Source organism: Acanthochromis polyacanthus, chromosome 1, assembly GCF_021347895.1.
Source record: "Acanthochromis polyacanthus isolate Apoly-LR-REF ecotype Palm Island chromosome 1, KAUST_Apoly_ChrSc, whole genome shotgun sequence".
Classification (NCBI taxonomy): Eukaryota; Metazoa; Chordata; class Actinopteri; family Pomacentridae; genus Acanthochromis; species Acanthochromis polyacanthus.
The window spans coordinates 35580847-35593552 of record NC_067113.1 but is presented as its reverse complement, the minus strand read 5'-3'; the positions used below and the strand labels follow the sequence as shown (position 1 = coordinate 35593552).

The 12706-nt window shown below is 39.9% G+C and overlaps 1 protein-coding gene across 1 annotated transcript; it reads right to left on the bottom strand.

Moving 5' to 3' along the window:
• Positions 1–5038: 5038 nt before the first annotated feature.
• Positions 5039–11034, bottom strand: LOC110953729 (4F2 cell-surface antigen heavy chain-like). Its single transcript, XM_051950119.1, is given in 11 exon segments — positions 5039–5831; positions 5957–6019; positions 6126–6443; positions 6759–6768; positions 6807–6949; positions 7244–7341; positions 8055–8228; positions 9591–9719; positions 9722–9780; positions 10638–10680; positions 10683–11034. Coding segments are annotated over 11 exon segments (1662 nt in total). The 5' UTR covers positions 10960–11034; the 3' UTR covers positions 5039–5483.
• Positions 11035–12706: the final 1672 nt, after the last annotated feature.

Below are 12706 nucleotides of genomic sequence, written 5' to 3'. Positions count from 1 at the left end.
CCCAGACATTTAGTGAATAATGTTCTAGATTTGTTGTAACATTGTTAGACTCAGTTATTGTTTTGGACGTTTAGGAACGTCTTTCTCTTTTTCTGCATTTTTCTGCAGCTTGTTGTTGGTGAAGTGACTTTACTCTCCTTTACATTCAATTTTATAGATTTTTAAAGTGATTTATGTAACTTTTTTTGATATTTTATCGACATACTGACCTTTTTTTTAAAAAGTAAAATTCCTAAAGATGTTCTAAATATTTTGAACATGTTTGTACAATTCTGAGACACTTTTCTGATATTTGTTGGATGTTTCTTCCTCCTTTTTTGTTATTATTATTTTTGGAACATTTTTCTGTATTAATGGAGATTTAACTGTTGGTTTTGACAATTTAGGACGTTTATTTTATCCAGTTTATATTCAGGAATATCAGATAAATCTGAGGCTCCACCAGGATTAATAGAAGAAAACTAAGTTCTGATGCAGAAATCTGTTGTTGGTCTGATTTCTGCTGATGTTGGATGATTGGAGCGTTTCCAGACTAAAACCTGGTTCTAGGTTGGATCTTCATCTTTAATCTGCAGCTCTGATGGATGAATCCTCTCAGCTCTGAATCCTCCGGATCACTGGAGACCGAAGCTGCTTCCAGCCGACATTATTTACATGCTGCCGGATCCCCAGAGTGACAGAAAGATAAATGTGAGCAGGAATTAAACCCACACGGCGGCGAGGCGGACGGCCGGGTTCTTCTCTGGTAATTTTATTGATTCAAGTTTGCAGCCGGCAGCAGTTTGAGTCCCACAAGAAGCAGAGCTGGAGGAAACACGACGAAGAAGAGCTGCTCAGTGGACTGATGGAGGGTCTGATTCAAAGGTGTCCTCAAACATCTGGATTAATAAAAACATCTGGATTAACAGTAGCAGAGAGTTAATAAAACATCTGGATTAATAAAAAACATCTGGAGTCTTTTATGACAGAAGCATCTGCAGGATTAATCCAGGATTAGCTAAACCTAAAGTCTGTGACTGAGTCTAGGATCATCTAAACCAGGATTCATGAAGTCTCTTTGTGGTTGTTTTGTGCGACATTGTGGGGGGCTGCACAGTGCAGTAGTGGTTAGCACTTTGCCTTGCAGCAAGAAGATCCCCGGTTCAAATCCCGGCCTGGGATCTTTCTGCATGGAGTTTGCATGTTCTCCCTGTGCATGCGTGGGTTTCTCCGGGTACTCCGGCTTCCTCCCACAGTCCAAAACATGCTGAGGTTAATTGGTTACTCTAAATTGTCCGTAGGTGTGAATGTGTGTCTGTATATGTAGCCCTGTGACAGACTGGTGACCTGTCCAGGGTGTCCCCTGCCTTCACCCGAGTCAGCTGGGATAGACTCCAGCACCCCCCATGACCCTAGTGAGGATAAAGCGGTGTATAGAGAACGGATGGATGGATGGACATTGTCCACACCCTGCCCACAATGTCGCGATCGCTCAAAGACTCTGGGGCATAGCGCCGCCTGATGGCTTGCAGACGGTGGGGACCTGCCGAGGTACAGGGCAGTGGAGCGAAAGGCAGCCAGCATGGACGAGCCTGTGAGCCTGAGCTCAGGGAGCTAAAACCAAAAGTTTTTTCTGATACGAATCTCACTCCCACCAGAAGTGTAGCAAAAGTCACGTGAAAATAAAACAGTCAATTGTGAAACCGAACGACTCGTAACTGTGAGTTGTCTGTATTTTCTGCTGATGTGATGCGATGTAATGAATGTTTTTATGGACCAAGGACTACAGATGGAAATTAGCTTGAAGCTAAATCTGGTGCAGCCATCTTTTTAATGTAACTGCACGCTGTCCTAAACTTGAAAGAAAGAAAAGAAAGAATGTGTTGCGGGATACGTACATTTTTCAACTACGAATGCCTTTGTATGCATCGACAACTACTTTTACGTATGGACAAATCTTATTACATGTACAAATTTTAATACAGATTGGCAGATTTTTTACACATTTTGAAAACCTATTTACAGACAGACAAATTTTCAGATGACTTTTGAAGATTCCGGTTCGCATTGACAAATCTAAGTTCGGACACATGGATTGAAATACAGACAGACAACTCTCGATCCGCATTGACAAATAGTTTTGCTACAATAATACCCCCATAGGTTGCTTTGTCTGTGGTGATTTTGTGTATCTTGGAAGGGTTTTGTGGCTTTTTAGGGCTCTTGTGTGTATGTGTGGCTGTTATATATGTTTTTCATGATTATGTCTCTGTGTGTGTTGTGTCTCTGTGTGTTTTTATGTCTCTCTGTGTTTGTTGTGTCGCTTTGTGTGGGTTGTTGTGTATCCTTTCCGTCCACATTCTTCCATCTCGGGCCTTTTAAGGTCACTGTGTTAGCTTAGCTTAGCACAATGACTGTGAGTGAAGGGAAACTGCTAGCGTGTGTCTCATGTATTATTGATGAGGGCAGATTTCTGCAGCTTTAATAAAACATCCAGATGTTGACTTTAGAGACAGAGACAGAGAAGAAGACCAGAAAACTAAACCTGGATGTTGTTCTAAATATAATCCTCTGTTTGATCTCCTCAGATCTTCTCTAATCTTCATGTTTCAGGTCTGATGTTAAAGAACCTGGAGGTCAAACTGAAACAAAGCGACTCAAAGAAAAAATAATTACTGATGAAAAACATCTGCAACTTTATTTATTCACAGCTCTGTCTGGTTTTTCATATTTTGTTGTTGTTTTAAGAGATTTGTCGTCCTTCTTCTCCTCCTTCTTCTTCTTTGCTGTGGTGTCCCTCCTCCTCCTCCTCCTGTTAATTAATTGAGGCTGGTTCATCTCTGATCCTCCTGCTCCAGCCATGTGATCACCTGGCTGCGTCCTGGCTGGGAGGCGGGATGAGTCTGATCACCTGTCCTCCACCTGGGGGCGCTTGTTTTATTCATGAGGAGGGCTAAACTCCTCCAAAATAAAACATCTTTTATTCATTCGCCTCCCTGAGGGGGAACACAAAGAGCAGTGGGTAGAGATGTGACAGATCGATGGAGGGAGGAAGAGGAGGAGGACGGTGCTGTTGGGATGTGGTTGCCATGGTACGAGCCTCAGTAATCAGGTGAGGGAATTAAGAGCCGGGGCTTAATTAAAAGAGATGGACGTGAGGAGACTCCCAGAGATCAGTGGGTCACATTCACAGAGAGAGCCGAGGAGAGACGCCGGGACGGAACCGTTCAGACACAAAAACAACAACAACAACAACATAAACAAGAGAAGGTAAACAGGAAGAACTGCTTCTGAAACTTTATTTCTAAAACATCAAACTGGTTTATAGCTGAGAAACTTTAGTAGTTGGACCGACACAGCTTGTGTCCTCTTTGTGGCTATTTTTGTGTGTTTCTGGTTGCTTCGTGTCTTTTTAAGGTAATTTTGTTTAACTTTGTGGTGGTTTTTTGTCTCTTTGTGGCTATTTTGTGTGTCTTTTTGTGGTTGCTTCGTGTCTTTTTAAGGTCATTTTGTGTAACTTTGTGGTGTTTTTGTCTCTTTGTTGTCGTTTTGTGTCTCTTTTGTTGTTTTGTTTTGTTTCCTCTTCTTATTTTGTCTTCTGTGTAACTTTGAGCCTGTTTTTGTCTCATTGTGTAACTGTGTTAGTCTTGTGTGTCTTTGGAGTTTTTTTTCTTGTTTTTTAGTTTGTGTATTTTGTGTCTGTAGTAATTCTGTGTCTGTTTGTTGTCATTTTGTGTTTTTTTGTCTCTTAGTGGGGTTCTTGTGTCATTTTGTGTCTCTGGGGCTTTTGTTGTGACTCCTCAAAATAATTTTGTCGTGTTTTTGTTGTTTGGCCGTTCTGTGTAGTTTTACAGCTTGTTGTGTCTCTCAGTGATGTTTTGCATCTTATTGTGTTGATCTTGTGTGCTTTCTGTCACCCAGAACATGTCTGAGGAAGCAGTTTAGCTGTGTAGAATCCAGGATCTGATCCATCATTGAAGTCCAGCAGAACTTCATCACCTCCAGATTCTCTAAAGGAGCATCAGATCAGTTTTGGAACCAAACTCTGGTCCTCAGCAGGTGAGATGGTAAAAATAAATGTTCATCTTCAGCTGATCCACCGCCTTCCTAAAATCTATGAAGCATCAGAAAAATGGACCTTCGGCTCTGTACGTCTGTTTTCTGAGCCTCGTCTGCCTCCTGCAGGTCAAACTGTGAACTACAATAAATCTGAGCGCTGCAGGATTCAAAGATCATCCACGTGACTTCAAGTGGAGCTCTGAGTTTCAGAATGTCAGCAGGACCAGACCCTCCTCACAACATCTGGTTCTTCATCTCCAGTAACTTTATCAGTGATCTTCTGTCAACTGTGAATTTCCAGAGGTCCAGGTCCTTGAAGTCCATAAAGGTGGTACCAGATTTATCACTTTTAACCTCAGAACTTCATCAGAGAAAACACCTTAGTTTAGAGTTTCAGGGAGACGAGGACAAAACAGTGAATACAGATGGAAATTCAAGGATTCAAGTGAAGTTCAATTAGTCAAAAATGAATGAAAACCTGTTCAGAAGGAGTGAAATTTGACCAAAATGACTCAAAAATGTTCTGAAATGACTCATAGATTGTTCAAAATTCATAATAAAATAGTCCAAAACTCAAAAATTGTACAGAATTACTCAACAATGTTCTAACATAATTGAAAAATTGTCCAAAATGACCTAACCATAGACCAGAATGACTGAAATGTGACCAAAATGACTCTGAAATGACTCCTAGTGTGGCTAAAATGACTCAAAATTTGCACAAAAATGACTGAAAACACACCTGAGTTCTGGTAAAAACTGACACCAAACCAGTTTTAAATCCATCCAGCTGCCACAGTCTGAACACTGATTGAAATTTGACCAATTTTGGACACTTTTTGAGTCATTCTGGGCAAACACTTTGGACAACTTTTATATTCATTTACTATACATGTACTTTTTCTGTTTCCTGTTTACTTGGAGATCGAACTTTTTAACCCGCAGAACTTTTAAATCGACTCCAGTTTTCAGACTCTTCGGTGAAAAGACGACGTCACACTTTAACGTTGATTTGTTTTTATTTTTCTTGTGTTTTCATTGAAGTGCGTTGACACATGATAAGATTTAAATTCACCACAAACAGACAAAAACACCAGCAAACATGAATCAGACAGAAAAACCGACTAAAGCTCCGTTCAGACACGAGTCTTTCTCTCCTAGTCAGTGATTATTTTTTGTTCTGCTGGAATTTAGCACAAAGTCACAATAAAATCTGCTGAATTCTTTATTATCAGCGCCTGATTTCAGTGGAACATGGAGGTAAGAACAACTAGAACTGGATTCTAAATGGAGTTCTGAACTGTGTTTTCTGGAGGTTAATTAATGATTTCCTCATTAAGTTTGAGTCCCTCTAACCGATTAAAATAATTGTACCACCCGCCCACTGAGTTAAATCTCCTCTCGGTGTTTTTCTGTCTGAACGAGGCTCTAATCTTCCAGCTCCTCTATCCGCTGTAGGGAAAGCTGAGGATGGCGGCCTGCTGGGGGCCGAGTCGTAGATCTCTGAGGTCCACGCTGGCGTCGGTCGGCAGGAAGCTGCTGTTGGTTGCCAGGACAACGTTGGCCCAGCGAGGCAGCGAGGCGCCGCTCAGCTGCAGCGACGCCGACTCGTCTGGGGAGAAGTTGAAGGCGACCAGGAAGCGTTTGCTCTGATCCCAGACCCTCAGGTAGGCCAGAGACGACGACGAGTTGGAGACGAGCAGGAAGTCACCGAACTGCAGAGAACGCTCCTTAGAACGCAGGGAGAGGCTGCAGAAAAACCTGCGACGGGACAGTCGCTCAGCACGCTGCTCCTGCAACGGAGAGGAGACGCTCAGAACACAGAGGATAATAGGAGTACTGCTCCACTCTGTGTGCGATTAATTCTGTCTGCAGTTACTTTATGTGTTTAAATAAAGTTTTCTTGTGTTTTTTTTACCTGCAGCGTCCCGTTGAGCTCCTCCTTGTCAGAGTCCCAGAGCATCCTGGGAAACTTGGTGCCCTTCAGGATCAACCAGGACACATAATCAGTAATCAGTAGTCAATCAGTAATCAATAATCAATCAGTAATGGTATCAGATCTGCAGCGGATCCGTCCCCGTCCTCACCTCGTCCGTCAGTCCGATCTCGTCTCCGTAGTTGAACACCGGCGTTCCCGGTAGCGTGAGCAGCAGCAGCTGGTGGACCAGGACCAGGTCTGGACCCCCCACAGAGGCCATGTGGCCCTCGGTCCGGCCCCCCAGGCTCCAGGACAGCCTCTGCTGGCTGTGCTCCGAGTACAGACGCTGCACCGACTGAGCGCGCTCAGCGGCGTCCACGGAGGATCCCGAGCCGAGGACTCTGGAGACGAGGAGGTCGACGCCGGAGGACGAGAGGAGAGAAGAAACGCCTTCAGGAGACGAGAGATCAGAGACGCCCGCAGCAGTCTGCAGGAGAAACAGAGAAAAAATTAGAAAATACAAACAGAAAAACAGAAAATTAAAAATAAAAACAGAAAAATTAGGCTTTTACTGAATGATGTCAAAAAACAGTGATAATAATAAGAATTAAAATAATAATAAAAGTATTATTAATAACAACAACAACAATGATAATAATATATAAGAATAAACTTTATTTCTGTAACAAGTTACTAAATGCTTCACAAAACATTAAACAGTAAAATCACCAGTAAACCACCTGAAACTGAGTTTCTAAGTTTCTAAACTGCTCGTCTGTCTGTATTTTAATTCCACATAAACTCGTTTCTCTCTCTCTGTGTTCTACAGGTATGTTTTTCCTCCTCCAACCTGTTCCCCGGATGTTCCTCGGTTCCGTTCTGGACGATGGCTCGGATGTCGGTCCACAGAGACGGAACCACGGAGGAAACCCTCTGGACTCCAGACAGCTGGACGCCGTCGATGCCTTGGTTCATCCAGAACACCAGAGCAGACTGACGGACACGGAGAAATAAACAACAATCATCATAAATAACGATAATAAATGCCTCTTTATGTTTTAATATCATCACGTTAATCCGTCACTGATCCTTCCACATCTGTCTGCAGCTGCTTCACAGCAGCCTGAAAAATCACCAGCTCCTCTATTTATGTTTCATTTTATCTGCGTCCACTTCAGTTTAGTTCTGGTTTGAAATGGCAAACTGCAGAAACTTTGGTCCTACGTGTAGAACAAACGAACGAACGTTTGGTGTTTTCTCTGGTTAGAGGCTGTTTCTGGTTTTTACCTTCAGCCTTTCAGCCACGTTGGTCACACTGACGCTGGAGAACCACGGTCCAGACGTTCCCCGGTAGTTAGGAGTCAGATCCAGAACCACGGAAATGTCTGCACAGGTAACCACAACAACACAACAACAAGAATAACAACAACAACAAGAATAACAACAACAACACAGACGTCTTTAGTTCAGGAGCTTTCAGAGACTTTATCTGACTTTTTCCACTCACTGACACTTCTTCTTCTACTGCGTTTATAGTTAAATATTAAACCTAATTTTGACTTTTTGACATATTTTATTCATATGTTTTCCTTCATTTCACAGCTGAAATGTTTTCAGACGTGACCTACTGAATAATGATCCAAACTCAAACTGTTTAAAACTCCTTAAAGGAAAATAAAACCAACCAACAGTTGTTTGTGTTTAACAGTTTCTACCTGATAAACGGGATTATTTCTGAAAGACAAAATGATTTCAGAGCCACCAGCAGGTTTTATGGTTCAGACAGTTTAAGGGTTTTTATGTTTTTAACAAATTTAGATTCAGAAATGTGATATTCTAAAATAAAAACGACACAAATACCAATAGTCTGAACAGAACCGATGCTCTGAGTTTTCAAAGAAATAAACGACCATCTGTGTACAGAATGAAGGAGAAAGTTGTTTTTAAAGCTGAATCTCTGGATGTTTAAATGTGATTTCTTCTCTTTTCTTCAATTATTTTACTAAAAGAGTGAAATTTAACTTTGAACATTTGATCCAGACCTTCATTAAATCGATAATTAAACAGTAAGAACAGATGAACTTTCTTATTTTCTCACCTTTCCTGTGAGCTGCTGTCACTAAACTCTTAAATTGCTCCAGGTTTCCGGCGTCGGCTGAGATTTCCTCGAACCTCAGAGCGACGGCGTCGTCTGGAGGAGCGACGTGGATCGGACCGACGATCAAACCTTTGACCTTCAGCTCCGACAGACGGCCGAGGTTCTGCTCCACGCCTGACAGACGCACAAATATCAGCATCACTCACATTTTTAAATATTAGAACAAATATTTTAATAAATCATTTAAATATTTACTTCATATTCTCCATATTTTCTTGTTTTAATTGTATTTTTCATACGTTTTATTACATTATTTTTGAATCAATTACAGATTTTTGTTTTGTTTTTATTAATTTCTATTTTGCAATGAGTTTAAATATTTAAATTTTTACATATCATTAGTTTAAATGAATACATTTAGTATTTTTATATGTTTTTGTTTTATTTTTTATTATTTTTCTATCTATTAATATTCTTCATATTTTTTTATTATGTTATCCCAATAAAATATGAGCTGTGTGGATCTTAAAAATTATTATTTTGAATTTAAATTTTTTTTACATTTTTTTAATTATTTTTCTATTGAATCCTTTTATTCATATTTTTATACTTTAATCCTATTAAAATATTAGCTGTACAATATTTGTAAAAATATTTTTATTGTTGGGTTATTTTTTTTTTTTGTGTATATATATATATATACATAAATACATTTTTTGTTTTAAAATGTTTTTATATTTCTCAAAATATTTTTTCATATTTTACTGAAAATGTTTTTTATTTCTTTAATTTATAAATTAATGTTTATTCTGTAATATTTTTTAATATTTTTATTGTATTAACTTTTTGGATTTAAACTATTTTATTATTTTTCTGTTATTAAATATTGCAGTATTTTGTTTATTCATTGTTTATGTTTGTGTGTTCTTGTTTGCTATTTAAGTTTTAACTTTTTAATTACATTTTGCAAATATAAATTTTAATATTATTTTAATAACTATATTTTATTATGTTGTTAAATGTTATATTTGAAATACTACTACTAATATTGTTATTAATTTTCTATTAATGTTGATTATTTTGTAATTAAGATTTTTATATATTTATTCTTTTTGATTTATTTAGTTATTTTTAATTTTCATATTTTTATTTATTTTTTATATGAAACTACATTTTGTTATTTGTGTTTTTTAGTTTGAAAGGACAGATCAAACTTTCACTTCTGCTCAACTTCAGACACATAATCAGCAGAACTTCAGTCTGAACGTCAGCAGCTTTAAAAAAACAAACTCCTTGAGTCGGGATTTCACTGCAGAGACACAAATAACGCAAATGTGTGAAATTTTCTGTCTCTGTGGTCATTTTTAGTCTATTTATGGTCATTTTTGTGTCTCTGTGGCAGTTTTTTGTGTTTTTCTGGTCATATTTAATCTGTTTGTGGTTGTTTTGTGTCTTTATTGTCTATTTGTAAGCCTTTTTCTGCTGTTTTTTCTCTCTTTTCACTCGTCTTTTTGTCCTCTACGGACGTCTGCTCACCCTTGAGGTTCTGGGCGTCGCTGAAGAACCGGACGTCTCCGATCTGGTACAGAGGTCCATCGTTCCACCAGCTGGTGGTGGGCAGGTCTCTGCAGCGGGGCGCCTGCAGGATGATGAGGACTGCCCCCCCAGCATCCCCAACCAGCCCAGCCAGAAGACCACCAGCAGGGCCCAGCGGGTCCGGACCCAGCTGGAGACAGAACCAGAACCATCAGACCTCCAGAGGTTCTGACATCATAAGATCTAGAGCTAAAAACCTGAAACCTGCAGCTAGAAACACTCTTAGAAACAGCAGCAGGAGGTTAGTGATGATAAATTATGACTTCTGTGGTATTTTTCAAATATATCCCGTTTATCTGCACTACTATCCAACGAGACAAACTGAGACATACACAAAGTAACAACAAAAAGACAAAAAAAGACCGCAAAAATACACCAAAAGCCCACAAAACTGAGATAGAAAGACAAAAAACGACCAAAAATAAAACCAAATGAAAACAAAAATAAACAAAATAACAACAGAAAGAGAGCAGATGACAAAAATAACACAAAATATTTCAAAAAGTCCACAATGAGATACAGAATAGCCTGAAATTGACATAAAATGACTTTGGAAAGACACTAAAACACAGAATATTACTATTAAATGACAGAATTCCAACAAACTGACCAATACGGTTTCAAAAAGAAATAAAAGGCCAAAAATAACAACAAAATGAACACAAAATACATCAGTCCATCCAACATCCATCCATCCATCCATCCATCCGTCCATCATCCATCCGTCCATCATCCATCCGTCCATCCATCCATCCGTCCATCATCCGTCCATCCGTCCATCATCCATCCGTCCATCCGTCCATCCGTCCATCATCCGTCCATCCGTCCATCATCCATCATCCATCCATCCATCATCCATCCATCCATCTCCATCCAACATCCATCCATTCGTCCATCCATCGTCCATCCATCCATCATCCATCCATCCATCCATCCATCCATCCATCCATCCATCCGTCCATTCGTCCATCCATCCACCAGCCTCACCCCGGGGTTCCCGCCACCCTCAGCAGCTCCTCTTTGTTCAGTCGGTAAACTTCAACTCCTCCGGTTCTTCGTCGGGGATCTTGAGCTTCACGGCTCCGTTCTTCTCCGCCTCCTCCCCGGCAGACGGAACCTCGGCATCCCGCTCCGCCCCTCCGGTCATCGGCTGCTTCTCCTGCTCCTCCTGGTCCAGGTCCGCCTCGCTCACATCGGCCTCCGTCGCATCAGCATCCGGAGCCGCAGGAGAGTCCTGGACGGGAGGGGAGTCCGCCTGGACCGGGTCCGCCTGGGCCCGGGGCAGGCTGCAACTCCACGTCGGTCTCATCGGGGGTCATCACGGTACCGGGCACACGAACCTGCAGAGAACCGGAGTCTTTGTGATTCACCGTCAACGTCCTTCTGTCTGCTCAATGGTGCTGCCTCACAGACCCGTCGGACAAATGATGACCAGTCTGAAACTCCCTCAGAGACAAATCAGAGTCACATTTAGAGGCGCTAAACACATACAAACATATTGTGGTTTTATCTTTTATCATTTTCATGCTTATTTATCATTATTATTAGGACACAAAATGACAAGAAATAAAATGACAACAGTAACACTCACCCACACTCACCCACCTCCCCCCAAAATCAAAGACTGCAAATGACACAAAATGTTCTGTGGTTCCCTCTGTGGCCTCACAGCTAGAAGGTCCTGGTTTAATCTGGTTCTGGTCTTTCTGTGTGGAGTTTCAACGTTGCCCAGTCCAGACACACCTTACCACACACACACTCACATCTACATGCTGGACTAAAGTGTGAAAAAACAGACTGCTACAGACTGAAACACATGATCTTTTGCACAACTGCATTACTGCACTGTTGAACTGCCAGATGTTTAGATGGTTTTATATATATATGTATATATATATATATATATATATATATATATATATATATATATATATATATATAATAGTCTTATTTGTATATAGTCTTATTTGTAACTTAGATGCTCTCATGTTCTCTGCCTTTCATGCTGCTGGTATTGTGAATTCTCTTTGGAAATTAATAAAGTATCTATCTATCTATCTATCTATCTATCTATTATCTATCTATCTATCTATCTATCTATCTGTATGTTGAGGTTAAATGCTGATTCTAAACCATCTATAGGTGTGAATGTGTTTATAAAGATGTCATAAAGTTATTGTCACTAATATTCAGCATAACACTATAAATATCTCCATGCTGTAGGAAAAGAACAAACAGGTGACTAAAAGGAGAACATGAGTTTTTTTCAGGTCTTAAACTCACATATCAGACTTATTCTGCTGGATTTCTGTCCCTGGTTTCTAACTGGACTTTTGAGATTTCCGAGGGACAATGAAGGCAGCATTAAACCGGATAGACCCGGTTTTTATTCTAAGACAAAATCAGAGTGAAAATAAAATAAAATCTGAGTTTAGAAGCAGGATCAGCTTGTAGACATGTTTTCAATATTATATTTTAGATAGGTATATTATGTGTGTGTGTGTGTGTGTGTGTGTGTGTGTGTGTGTGGTGTGTGTGTGTGTGTGTGTGTGTGTGTGTGTGTGTGTGTGTGTGTGTGTGTCCAGCTGAGTCAGCAGGTTTTCATTGTGCTGACCAACATCTACTTGTGTTTTCGCTGTGTGTTGTCCACTCACTGTCTTTATTTCACAGGCAGCAGATTTCACAGGTCACAAAAATCACAAAATTACAGTTGAAAGACCTAAGATAAGCCAACAATGACCACAAAACAAGAAAATGACAAGAAAAAACATGTGAATGACGACAAAATCACACAAAACAAACATGAGAAGAAGCAGATCTTGACATTTGAGAAATAGGAAACATGAAATGTTTTCAAATTAAAATATGCCTAACCAGTTATTAAAGTTGTTGCAGAGTTCAACTTTCCCTCATAATCGTTTCTAATATTTTTAAAGAGAAAAAAGGTTTACAAATGCTCATATGTTTTTGGGCAAAAACGTGTGGAATGAACAGTGGAATCAAAAGTACAACATTTATGCAGCGGCATTAAAAGAAAAATAATCAACTAAAATACT